Source organism: Argopecten irradians, chromosome 1, assembly GCF_041381155.1.
Source record: "Argopecten irradians isolate NY chromosome 1, Ai_NY, whole genome shotgun sequence".
In the NCBI taxonomy this organism is placed as follows: domain Eukaryota; kingdom Metazoa; phylum Mollusca; class Bivalvia; order Pectinida; family Pectinidae; genus Argopecten; species Argopecten irradians.
This window is the reverse complement of record NC_091134.1, coordinates 25,687,660-25,701,209: the sequence shown is the minus strand read 5'-3', so window position 1 is coordinate 25,701,209 and position 13,550 is coordinate 25,687,660. Positions and strand designations below refer to the sequence as shown.

Here is a 13,550-nt window from a genome sequence, read left to right as displayed (position 1 = left end):
TCGCCAAGACCTCCTTCATATCATCTTTAAACAAAATGCTTGTGGCCATGATTGTAAGGTTGTAATATGACATAACAGTTACGTGGTGTTCCTTCCAGAACTGATCAAATGTCTCTTAAAAATAACCATTTTTGAAGTTTTGAGACAGATGATTTGGTCTAGGTGTCCCTATACCATTGCTACAGATGCTGAAAAGTATTAGTAGTACATGAACGGTAACCGAAACATTACTGATGAGCCCTTATGGGCCAAACAAATAAATACATAGAAATAAACGGCTCGAAATAAATGTATGGAACTCCTTACATAATTTCACGGTCATAGACGGACGATATAGCTGTATAGTGATTCTAACATTGGAGTCATACAAAGTTATCATGGAGAAGTAAGAATGTTGTTTCTACTAATAGCTCTTACTCTATGTTGCAGTCAAAACCTGATAGATCTGATATATAGACAGTAGGTCGATACTTTTTCTTGCATACTCTTTTTTCCCGTCCCTCGTTCCTAAACATGGCGCGTCATTGATTCCTAAGTGTCTTGCGTTGTTGTGGCGGCAACAACAGATTCGAATCCTGGTCACAGTATTGAGCTGATGTGCGAGTTGCTGAACTACAGCACAGTTGGTAATTGTTATTTTTATTATGTATATTTAATATTATAATTGTGGACATTACAAAGTTCATTATCATAAAGCTTTTAATGCAATATTACAGTCAAATACAACAGAACAGAAAAAAAATAAAAAGAAGGGGAGAGGGTAATTAGAATCATCCTTTACCCAAGGAAAATACTAAATTTTGAGGAAAATTTTGAAACTCTTTTTGCATGTTTTAAAAGAAGAAAATATTTCAATTACTGAGATCGTTTGATGTCTTTTAAGCATTGCATATGAAAAGGAAAGCATATAATTAAGTTTACGCTACACCTAAAATTAGATTTTAGGAAAAATGTAATTCCTTATTGGCGGATCGCCAGTTGTCAACCATTTTGCATTTTGTACTGTGTATGCTGCAATGTTTGCTCCGACAAAGGTACACGTGCGTTTGTAGACACGGGGCGTGGCTATATATATTACAACTGATGATCAAAGGTACAAGTGCGCTTTTATAATCAGATTATGATACGATATTCCAGGGGTAACCATCATTACTAGAATTAAGGGAGACCACTCCTGTTCAATACATCAGAGCATCATAATTTTTATGTGGTGATAGGTCTTGCTTTTGGTTGTCTGTCAGTTTTAATTTGTGTTCGTGCTCTTTACCTATTCTGGTAAATCTATTTACTGCTAGTAATTATTTGATTATTATGTAAATTTAGATCATTAAAAGATCCATGAATTTATGATATTGGAGCATGAATTCAATGTTCGACCCAGGGATTGCCATGGTACATTATGGTTGATGATTTTTGACCGTTTCTGTTATCTGAATAGCCAAAATGTCACTTGTGCAATTTTTAAATCCCCGCCCCATAAGGATGTAAACAATGCAATTATCTGTCTGGAACAGTTTAATTCCATTAATTCACTTTACACCTGTACTCATTTTCGTTTTTTTCTCCATTTTCGTTTATTCAAAATAACATGGATCAAATAAAGACAAACCTTGTAGCTTTGTTTTATCTAATTTTATTCATCAATTCTGAAGCTTGGTATAATAGATGAAAACTTTTATGCATCATCAAATTCATTCCACATGCATACTTTGGTAAATAAATTAGCTACGTCTTCCATCAGTTTCCTAGTAATACACAATAAATAATTTATTGGCTTAGTAAAAATTCTTCAAAAATTTAAAAATTTGCTTTAAGTCTTTAAGTGTCATATCATTTACTCCGTGAAATTATAAAAGATTTAAAAACAGTTCACCCAGTATGTTTTATCAGAAGCCAGATTTAATCACCTATATACAGATCAGTTAGCTGGCTATAGGTTAAAACCATGGTATCATATGTTAGTAGGAATTCAAAACAATTGGTTGTTGCATCAGTGATAAAAAACATGCATATTAAAACTGACGATCTATATAGGACTAACAAATAAGTATAACTAACTGTGCTGATTGCACACTGCAAATTACTGCAAATGTTAATTTCTATTTAATAAATATGTTTTCCTATTTTACCAAAATACTATAACACAAAAACAGATGAAAAGAAAGATGTGAAACTGAAAGATACAGAAAAACAGAATTTGCAAGAACAACACATTATCAGCCCAATAGGTTGCTAGGACATCATGAGTTCATCAAGGGAAGTAACTCAATATATTCGAATGCAGTGTTCAGATGATTCTGATTTAGATTCTTTATTATGAAGTTATCCCTCTTTGTTGTTTGTCTCCTTGCGATAGGTGTTGTCAAGTTTAGTGGTGTCAAAAAGCCTTAATACCAGAGAGTGACAAACGATCTACAACCTATAGTTAGCAACTTGTAAATATGGGCCATGATCTACTTATAGAGTTTGAAAGAAGACATATAATATTTATTATAATTCGATACCTTAAAAGTTTTATGTCAAGGTGAAGGTGTTTGTTATTTTTTTGTTTGTTTATCAATAATGTAATAATACATCGAGAGTAATAGGAATCTTATCTACATGTTACTATATCTCTTGTTATAATTAACAATTTTGCTGACTTGGTAATTTAGATTTCTTATTATTACTGTATAACGTCATCTTTCAATAGCCTTTTACATTCAGCATTCATCAAAATGGTATAATATAACATCTATACATCATTTAAAGGTGAAAATTATTGGCATTTACTTAAACAAGCTTTACTCTTCTCATTATAGACATAATTCCTTAGAAATGTTCCAGTGTCTTCCATACTCAGTCACAGCTGCCTTGCTAATCTCTCACTAATAAATATGATATTAAATTATATCTTGCCATTTGTTTTGTTAACTTGTGTTGAATTAGCTCCTGAGGTGAAAAAGTCCTAAGTATTCATTCTAATAGGAGAAAAGAAGGAAGAAATGAAGAAAGTAAGAATTTTAGGAAGTGAAACAAGCTAGAAAGCAAACCACAGATTCATAAAGCACAATCAATGCCTTGTAACCTTTGTACAAAATACAAGATCTTATTGATAGTTATAAACAATCGTGCACTTACATTCAAAACAAATCATCAACTTCTAAAACAATGTGAAAACTCTATTATAAGACAAATCTAACGTAACTTTCACAGCATTGCTTTTCAAGGTAATGCTGACATTTCAAAGAAAGAAATAAGGAATAAATGAATTAAAAAAATAACTTTTCATACTCTTTTTCTGTGCCTTATCATAATCCTTTTTCAATCAAAATGTTCAAATTTGCTTGTGTAGACTACAACTGGTGAAACTGACAATAACCTCTGATAGTACTACGGTCATTAATCAGCATTTTCAAGTGACCTTTATATTATTTAACATTGCTTGGGGTGTTATTTTCTATATTACTATTGATAGTATTGATTCCATTTAGTTATAGATTATGCATTCCTTTAATTGCAACAAACAAGTAGGGAAAAATGTGTCAAGTCACAAATTTTGAATAGGAATAAGGAGTAGAGAAGACCAAGTCAACATTTAAAATATAATATATAATATATATAGATAGATATATAAACCTTATAACTGGTTATTTTCATTAACATTTTGCCAAAAATTACTGTTACATATCTTCTGTCTCATAATACTAATTTTCACTTATAAATATTCCGTGTTTTTTACATTTAAATTATTTAAACTTTTGTACATCTACTTGCAAAAATAACCAGTTATTGAGAGTTTGGTTTGACACATACGCACATACACTCTGAGAGCACAGATCAAACACACATCTAGCTGTGTATATGGAGTGATGGGTATACAATTACACACCTAATTAGTATAGCTAGGTTGTACATATATACAAAGTCTATATATATAGATTCCAGACACAACTTATACCTCCACTTTTAGTATAGTCACAAAACATGTACAGGGGAGACAATTAAGTCTCCAATTAACCTTTCTACACACCAGTCAAATATCCTTTATGCAAACTACATCTACCACAAATTCACACTTAATATAAAAGCAGGTTGTGAAATAGTCTTTCTCAACAAGAAATGGTCTTGTATCAATTTTACATCTCAAGTCAACTTCCATTTCTAAAGCCGTGTCTTTCACTCCACATTGTGTTTATATCGTGGTTCATAATTATAAGGGTCATTCAATTTACAATTTCAATATGATTTTCAAGTAAAACAACAATATTAAATACTTCCATAATTTCAGGATTGTTTAAAAAATCAGATACCCATCAATTACATTTCCAACATCTGATCCAAAACAAATTAAATAAAACTTGCACTCGTTTAATCAATTCCATGCCTTGACAAACTTCTGGTTGACTTTCCAACATTTGTACAAGAATCTTGGTTGAAGAAGACTGAATATGAAATGGTTCCATCAGATTGTATATTTACATGTATGCAAATGAATGAGGTCACACACAAACCATGGTCATTAATGTGACCTCACAATGAGTCACACCTGGGTCACACAGGTAACTTCAGCAGCAACCATTATGGGACTCTGCGGTACTGCATCCAGTAACGGTCAATTGTTCTTGTTTTTGCAAACAGAGCTTGTGACAATATTATATATATTATTCTAAGAAATATATTTCCCAAAAGAGATTTAAAAAATCAATACCAAGGTACTTCTATTGCTGTCTTAACAGCTAATTAAAAATTGCAAAGTTATATTCATGTCTCAAATTGAAGTTAAATTGGGAATAATTCTTTATCATTTCAAAATTGAAGTAAGATATTCTGCATTCATAATTTTCATTGAATTCATATACAAAGTGCTGAAGCACTGACAAACAATTTTCACTTGAAAGCAATTAAAAAACCCTTTAAAACCAAACATTTGACCATTTAATTAGATGTCCCAAAATGATGTTAAAAAAATAAAATATTTTTAATTTTTTTTTCATGACCAAACACAAGCTATCGTATCAAAATTCATTGTCAGACATTTAAAAAATACTGATAAAAAGGTGATTTTTACATGCTATATTATATTCTGTATATAAAATTCAAACATCAAAATGTTTTAGTTTTGTCATCTGCTCATTTTCATATTTTCCTCACAAGTAAACAACTTAAATACACAATTTCCATGACGATTCCATACTGGCAGTAAAAGTTGATTTGTAACGACCAATCAGTAATTTTACACATTCCTGCAAATATCGCTTGATCTTCAGGCTTGACAGTCAATCAATCAGTTAACTTCTAAACTATCTACATTTTTACAAAACATGTATTTCCCTTTCACAGGTATCCACAAGGATGTATATCAATCTTTTGCCCATTCAACATTTTTCTTTTCTCTTTTTCTTCTGTAATATAAGATGACATGGTCTTCTAATCACAAAAAAAAATTAAAAAACTATCACAAGCAGAATCGTCAACTTTTCCTTTGTAACATATTAAAAAAACTCCATATCCCCATTGCTATACTTTATGATATTATGCATCAAGTAGTCATTTCTGAATACAAAAAGCACATTGATTCTTAAATGATAAAACATCCCAAATAGTTTTTCTACTGATGAATATTATTTCCTCTATTCTTTTTTGAAATCTGAAAAATTGTGTAAACAAGATGCAAACCATTGTTAAAATCAAAATGTTCATTGAAATCAAGCTAATTTATATGCCACACTAAAAGTTAAAATGTTGATGAATGTTACACATTAAAATGTTACTCATGTGAAGGGATGTACAAGATGTAAGTACCACCACAGCACTCTGGATGAACAACCCTAGCCTGTGATATCAATATGTATATATATCATTAATCTATGTTGTAATTCACAACACAGAAAATTTTCTCAAATTTCGATATTTCATCTAAATGTTAGTTGAGGGGATTCAAGCTAATTGAAAATTTCAATTTGTCAAACTAAAAAAACGTTTCCCCGTAAAAACTGTATACTTCATACATTAAATTGAACTATTACAGATTTGTAAGATTTTGAAAATTCATTTCTGACAACGATTTATAACCAATTTAAATAAAAATTGATTAAAGTTACTTTCTGTTTCAGGTGTTTGAATGTTAAAATGTGTTGTTTTTCCTACATCTTGATTAAAAAGAAAATTTCACTGTTACTCCTAAAAAGTCCCTTGATATAGTTTTCATTTATATAATCCAGTTTTAAAAACTGTTCTTAAAATCAATGTTTTCCTAAAAAAAGTAAAATAAATTAACATAAATAAAAATCAATTATCCACTAATTTGTATTTATAAGATATTACACGTATTTATAAACTTTATTTTTATTCATAAATTCATTCCAAAAAGCATGAAGGGATAACGATCTTGAATATCCTTTTAAGCATGCATTAATGAGCAGAATAAAACGTTCTTAACACAAATAGTACATTTAACAAATCTCTCTCTACATAACAGATTTCACCTGTTATATCTAATACAGGTATTTGATTACAAATATTAACAAAAATAAAAACAAACAAATGGTGATTTCAAGAGTAATAATCTGAGATATCTTGGAACAGCAGTATACACAGGAAGAATGTGAGTAACCAATACATAAGGAGGTACCAGTAATAAAGCATGCCGTAATAGAACAAATCCACACTTAGAATCATCAATACCTAACACAATTATCTTTTCTTTTGGACAGAGCAAAGAATTAGATTCATTGTTTCTCCTTGTGCTTGAAATTATTAGGCATAATTCAAACATAAACAAATTATATTCAAGGTACTCGTTTCTCTGTGGAAGTGCTTCAACCAAATTCTTCTAATTCTAAAACATGTTTGTTTTAATTGACAAAAGTACTACATATGAAACTACTTTAATCACTTTCAAGAAAAATCTTATTGAAAGAATCAAAAACAAACTATCAACAAGTAATCTTCATCAGAAACCAGAAGTTGGAGAGAAGTTGGGTTATTTGGTAATCCTTGTGGCTTAAATAATTCATACAAAGACAGTCACATCTTGATTTCCTTATTCTATATCAACATTCTTTACACAATAATACAATACACATCATGTACAATGTTTTTGTTTAGACTTTCACACAAACAAGACTTGCTCACAGCAATTAACTCCAGATGCCTCTGCCACATGCATTTCATTTTTGTCTCCAATTGTCCAGTTAGTTCCATGTAGCCCCTGTCTTACCACTCTGAGGCGTACCCCATCCCCCCACCCCGGGACTGCTGCCTGGTTCACTGCCCTGGGAGTGGGAGCTGCCCCACCCCAGGAAACTATTGCTTCCTGTGGGGACTGGAGCTGCAACCGCTGTCGCCTGGCTGTTGCTCCCGATGCTTCCAAAGCTCTGAGCACTAGCTTGGCTTGAGGTTTCCACTGTAGGCTGGGCGTTTGGGGTAGAGGCACCACCAACGTTGACTCCAACACCGGTTCCTATACCAGTGCCAGTATTATTGCCCTGGCTTACCAAACCTATGGGGCCCCATCCACCCTGCCCACTCAGCATGGCCTGGGCTGCCGCCAGCATAGCAGGGCTGATCTGAATCGGGCCCAGACTGAGGTTGTTAGGCATATTCCCATGCCCCATGGCGCTGCCCTGGTTAGCCATGGCCTGAGTGTTACTCCTTCCTCCCTGACTCCAGGAGCTGTGATGTGCATATCCCTGTCCATACCCAGGGTGTCCTGGGGCCATCGCCTTTTTGTCGTTCTGTCGGTCGTAGTTCTTTGGGGCAGCACTACTGATGTGTACACTGGCTCCCTTGATTATGTGGTCCTCGCCACACAAACCCTGGGAGACATCCGAGTCGGCAAAAGTTACAAACGCAAACGCTCTAAATGGTTTTGGGATAAACACATCAACCACTTCTCCATACTTTCCAAAATACTGTCGCAAGTCTTCAGCTGTCATATCATCAGTGCATCTTCCCACAAACACCTTTCTGTTCATAACATTTTGTGCTCCTTCCTGGAATTTTAAAGTTATTACCTTTAAACCAAATTGAAATACTGACACAAAATCAAATGTTTTTATAAGAACGAATGTCAAGTAAATTCAATAAATAATTTGTATAAAAACAAAATTTTGATTTTACAAGTTCCTGCATACATTTCACTCCTAAACTATTTACGTGCATGTTAATGATTTTAACACTTGATTGTCTCTTGGAAAAATAAAAGTAGTTTTCTTGACACAGTACAACTGACCAGCTGTACTATATCATGTCATAAAAAATAGCAAGACAAAATAATAATGCTATAGTAGTCATGATCACCAGGGTTCTCGCCAAGTGTTTTAATAGATGGTTGAAAATTAATAATAGGTGCCCGTGGTTGGGGGCTATAGGCCCTTGTGGTGGCAAATATTTATTTCTGACAAAAATAGCTGGTTATAAACAAGGAAATAGGCAGCTGTTTTTGCTGGCAACCGGCTTTTAATGAGAACATTGAATATCACAAACCATGTTTTCTGTAGAAGAAAGTGGGACTCTGGCCATGGATGGGTCATAAATTTGTGTGATAAATAGAACCATACACTCTAAGGTTCAAAGTACTTATAAAGAGTTGGTTAAGAAATAAACTCCGGTGTAAGATTTCCAATACAGCAAAATCCATGTTTAATACAAATAAGAAAATTTGTACTGTCTATCTTCAAGTTATAATTAACTATTATATACAATCAAATTAAAGTTGCTACATTTTGTAAATCAACCATTATAATTGGTAAAAAATCTTCAAAATCAGTTTGGGAATAGGTTCATAATTAGTAACCAAAATATTTTTAGACCACTTCTATTTTTTGAAAGACATATATACATTACCTAGACGTAGAGTATTTTTAGACTACTTATATATTAGACCTGTTTTTTGAAAGAGATATACAGTTCCTAGAAGAAAAAGTACAAAGTGTACTTTCACTTTCACTTTAAATTCTATTTTTAAAATGAACCAAATAGAACAGAAATCTAGACTGCAATAACTTTATAAACAATTGAATGTACCTGTATACAGTTATGTGCATACAGAGACTTTTCATCATTAATTCGATCTAAAGTATTACAGCCATGTAATAACTATTAAATTGAGTTTTATAGAAAATATTTGCATGATTTTTATGGATAAGATTTGACAGAAATTAACTTATTTTACACTAGCACAAATCAAAACTCAATGATAAGAAATCTTAAAGTGTAGTTATTTAGTTTTACTCTTTCATAATTAATTAGTTTTCTTTTCATATACAAAACATACTTAAGAAAACCAATATAAAGTCAACCAATGCAAAGGGAGGTAACTCTACATACCATTTCCTCATTTTTGAAATCTTGGTGGTGTATACATCAGAAGGCAAACAAACCAATAATTTGCTTGTTACAACGATTATCTTGACAGAAGATTTTTCTATTAACAATGTCTGCACACATTTTTACCTTTGAGTTCGGTATCCTGACATCACACCACCTTCCCTCGATCAAGTGCCGTGATGACATACATTTCAGCTGTGATTCATAATCTGCAAACCGTATAAACCCAAATCCTTTTGACTGGCCAGTTTTAGTATCCTTTTTTACCTGCAAAAAAGTCATTCTTAAGTTATACAATTAGATAAATGTTCATTGTTTTAATTTCATACTTTTCCTCTAAAACTATGGCACAAAGAAAATGAATAGAAATAACTAAATGATCAAATTATGTACGCAGATATAAAACATTGGTATGTGTCAAGATCAAGGGCCAGAGAAAACCTGTCCTTAATTTTGAAATAATACAGAATTTGAACTTTTGATACCTAAAAAATCAAGATACTTACATGTAATAAATTACATTATAAAATTCTGGTAATTATATCAAATTAGTATGGATGTATCATTATGTGAAAGTTTGTGTTCATGAACACATTCAGGCTGTAATATTTGTTAAAAATCGTAAACTTATCATGACTGAAGTGCTTAAGCAAAACGGCTGTATATTTCATTTGGACTAGTGCTTAAATAGTCACAGTAGTAAAATTTTGGGGTTTACTAGTCCATATGACTACCAGTGAAAAAAGTTAAAATCACAGACTGGGTCAGGTATTAATTTTATACAGTATATATTCTATACCATATTTTAAAAACACAAAACTCATTTGAATTCACATGGCAAAACACCTATCTTATATTCTGTATTTGCATATTACTGAGTTACCATCAATAGTTACCAGTAGCTAGCCAGTAGTATATTATATTGTGACGTCAATTTTCAAAGCATATATATGCACTATTCTGAGAAAATGAAGCAAGTTTTCCTCACAATGTATATAATGACATCACATTTAATACCTATCCGCAAAGGATGCAACACTGTACGTAATATGCAAAGATGGGATAGAATATACAAATATATGGGACAAAGAGGTAATTTCAACTGTACGTGTGGACAAAAAAATTGTCGAATTTTCGAGGCGATCTGCCCCTTTGTCAAGACACCCAAAACAAACATGATTACATAATATGATATGAACAGTAATGGGACAATGACAATTATTTAGCAGCCAAATGGAGCGCAATTAAACCTTCGACAAGTGGCTTTGGCAAGTGGCAGCTGCCGAAGGCCGGATCTACCAAAATGTAGCCATGATGTTCGGCAGAGCGCTACAATATAAGCAGTGATGACTGTAAAGTGTGCCACATATATATACATGTGTGACGTAAATGTGTGGCGGAATTTATATGTAGTGCTCATAAGGAAGATATCACATATGCTTTAAATTTCTGTACCTGAACCATTAGTAGATCACCAATAGTTGAGAAATATTTTCTAAGGTCTTCTTCCGTACTCTTCCACGGTAAACCAAGCACTATGAGGTCGCTGCATTTTGATTTTTCATGTTTCCGTCTGATCATGGTGTTATCAATAACCGGATTTTCTTCTCGCACTTTCTTACTTTCATTTCCAGCTATAAAAAAAAATGTCAAGAGATGACGAATAAATTATAATAAATGGTAATTCCTTAGATTATTTCAACAAATCATAAAAGTCACTGCATGAATGTATGGCTGTAATATTTATGACTTCTAATTGATCACACTTCATCCAGGTGTTGATCATGATACTATAGCTAACACAGTCATCTTATGGCCAAACCACCAAATTTGTCATATATGTACAGACCTCATTGCAGGGCAAGAAACTTATTTTGAAAACCACTTGCCTGAATTTAAGATTTCAAGCCTGTTTTACCCAAAATTAACATTAAAACCGGGCAAGTTTATACCAATTTTCATTTGTCCAAGAGCATAGTTTAATGTTCTTGGCCCATCGGACCTGGGCTATTTCTTAACCTGCAGTGTAATTGTGACCTTGAATTAAGCCCTGAATATAATATACATATAATAATTATAATTATTTTAAATGTAAATAGGCTAGCTATCAAGTTTAACTATTCTGTTCTATCTAATAGAATCCATGTGATTAAATAATAATTAAAATAATTTTTGGCAGAAGATGACCAAACATGAACTTGTTTCTTAACAAGGATACTTAAGGATATATAAGTGAGATTTATATGTCCTTGGGATACCATATCCATCATGATCAACAGCTTTTAAATTATGTATTAAATAAATGACTTTTAAAATTTGAGGAACCAAATCAAATTAATTACTTTTTGTTTATAGTTGAGGTCTTTGAGGATATATATATAGATACACATATACTTTGGATATGATTTAAAGTAAACAGTAAAGATCAAGTATACATGTGGTCCATATTCATGAAGCCGTGAAGACTCTTTGATTATGTAAGAACACCAAAGATTTTTATTCATGTACAATGTAGCTAGGTTTCAATTTATATATATATATATAACCGGCAAAAATCAACTAGTTTCAAAATATTATTCCAGCAAAATACTTTCTAAAGTTTAAGCAATTACAGATGAATTTGCTTATCTTATCTGAGTTAACTAGAGAAAACGTACAAATAGACAATAACATATATTTAATTCATATTCACAACAATTACTGATAAAATAAATTAAAAAAAAAACAACACTAAATAACCTTTACTGTTAGACAGACATTATTTGAAAAGAAGAAAAGGGCTTCTTAACATACATTCGTCTTGTCATCTTACAATATTGTACAAATGTGAAGATAAACATTTGCGCAATATTGCTAAATGAATTCAGTAAACAAATAAATATACACACAAGTTTACATTGGCATGGTGAATATACTATGAAGTATGAACGAGTTTTAATTAACAAAGTAAATTACATTGGAATTAATATCCTTAATGAATCTAAAAATTCGAGGACGAAATATCATTTATAGGTTTCCCAAATACACGATTCGATTATAATTCTTCCTTATGTCGATTGCAAGTGAACTTTTTCATCCTAAAGATTAGAGTTATCGCCCCTAGCTGTCAAACTTATTTCACTGTCAGTTTCACTTTAGCTAAACAAAGATGTGTTATTCAGGCCAATTAAACCTTTTGAAATGATTAAGTCTATGCAAACATATTCTTAATATCTTCAAGAATCATAATGCAATGGTAATGTTGATGTTTACAAAAGAGAAATACTGAAAACGGAGAGAAATTCCAAGGCGTCTGCTCCAGCAAAAAACCAAAGCGTCATCAAGAACACTCGGATCTCACCCTTGTAAACAGAGTAAACTTACTTTTAGGGAACACTGCAATAAACATCCTGTTTCCCCATTTTCCGTCGGGTGGATAGAGACGCCCATCAGATAATCTTATTCCTCTGAAAGCACCAGAATCTGGATTTCTGTATTTCAATCCACAAGCCCCTGGGAACTGAGCAGCCAGTGTTGACAGCAGAAGAGTTCCATCGTCTTCGCTTGGAACCTCCATGGGATCGTCGCCTTCATCTTCGGTTACCTGGATATACTGGCTCATTCTGCTTGTGGACTACATACACATTCTAGATGAAATCGTTCAAAACTGTCCTCAAATTTGAGAATCCCGCCGTAGTCCCAAAATGAAGTGCGCGGCGTTCCAAGATGGCTGCTTCTGTTGACAATTTCTGCGATGGATACGCCATCTTGCGGCTGACCTATTTTAAACGTTTTAGTGACTGCAGTTACCTCCCCTGGACCAGTAGGTTTCAACACCAGCTATTTCTCATTTTAATTCAAGGATTAATTCAAAAGGATAATTATTATGACATAAACTTTCAAAACAAAAAATATTAATTATTATCATTTAAGTATTTATTATGTTTAGTTTAAGCACATATTTTTGCCGCAAATAGCAAACAGATTGGGCAAAAGTAATGTCTAACTACAAAATGTAACATTACAAACGCACTCTCCACTGAAAAATACCATAATAGCAACCTTTACATCAATTTCCTCCTGTTTGCAATAATTGAGCTTGTAATTTTATATTTATAACTGAAAAGAAATCAACAATGTGGCAAACCAAAGTTGAAAAACACTATATTTATGTATCAATATCCATTAATTATAGTATTAAATTATTTTTTCTGTTTTAATTTGCTTGCCACAGAAATTGGGAATAAAACATTTTTGTT

At 32.3% G+C, this 13,550-nt stretch overlaps 1 protein-coding gene across 1 annotated transcript; it reads right to left on the bottom strand.

Annotated features, from left to right (window-relative positions):
• Positions 1-1,617: 1,617 nt before the first annotated feature.
• On the bottom strand, positions 1,618-13,061 carry LOC138321960 (TAR DNA-binding protein 43-like). Its single transcript, XM_069266012.1, has 4 exons — positions 12,676-13,061; positions 10,768-10,946; positions 9,439-9,579; positions 1,618-7,976 (listed from the first exon to the last, which is right to left on the bottom strand). The coding sequence occupies exons 1-4, from the start codon at positions 12,911-12,913 to the stop codon at positions 7,176-7,178; spliced, it is 1,359 nt and encodes a 452-aa protein (XP_069122113.1). The 5' UTR covers positions 12,914-13,061; the 3' UTR covers positions 1,618-7,175.
• Between the last annotated feature and the right edge of the window lie 489 nt (positions 13,062-13,550).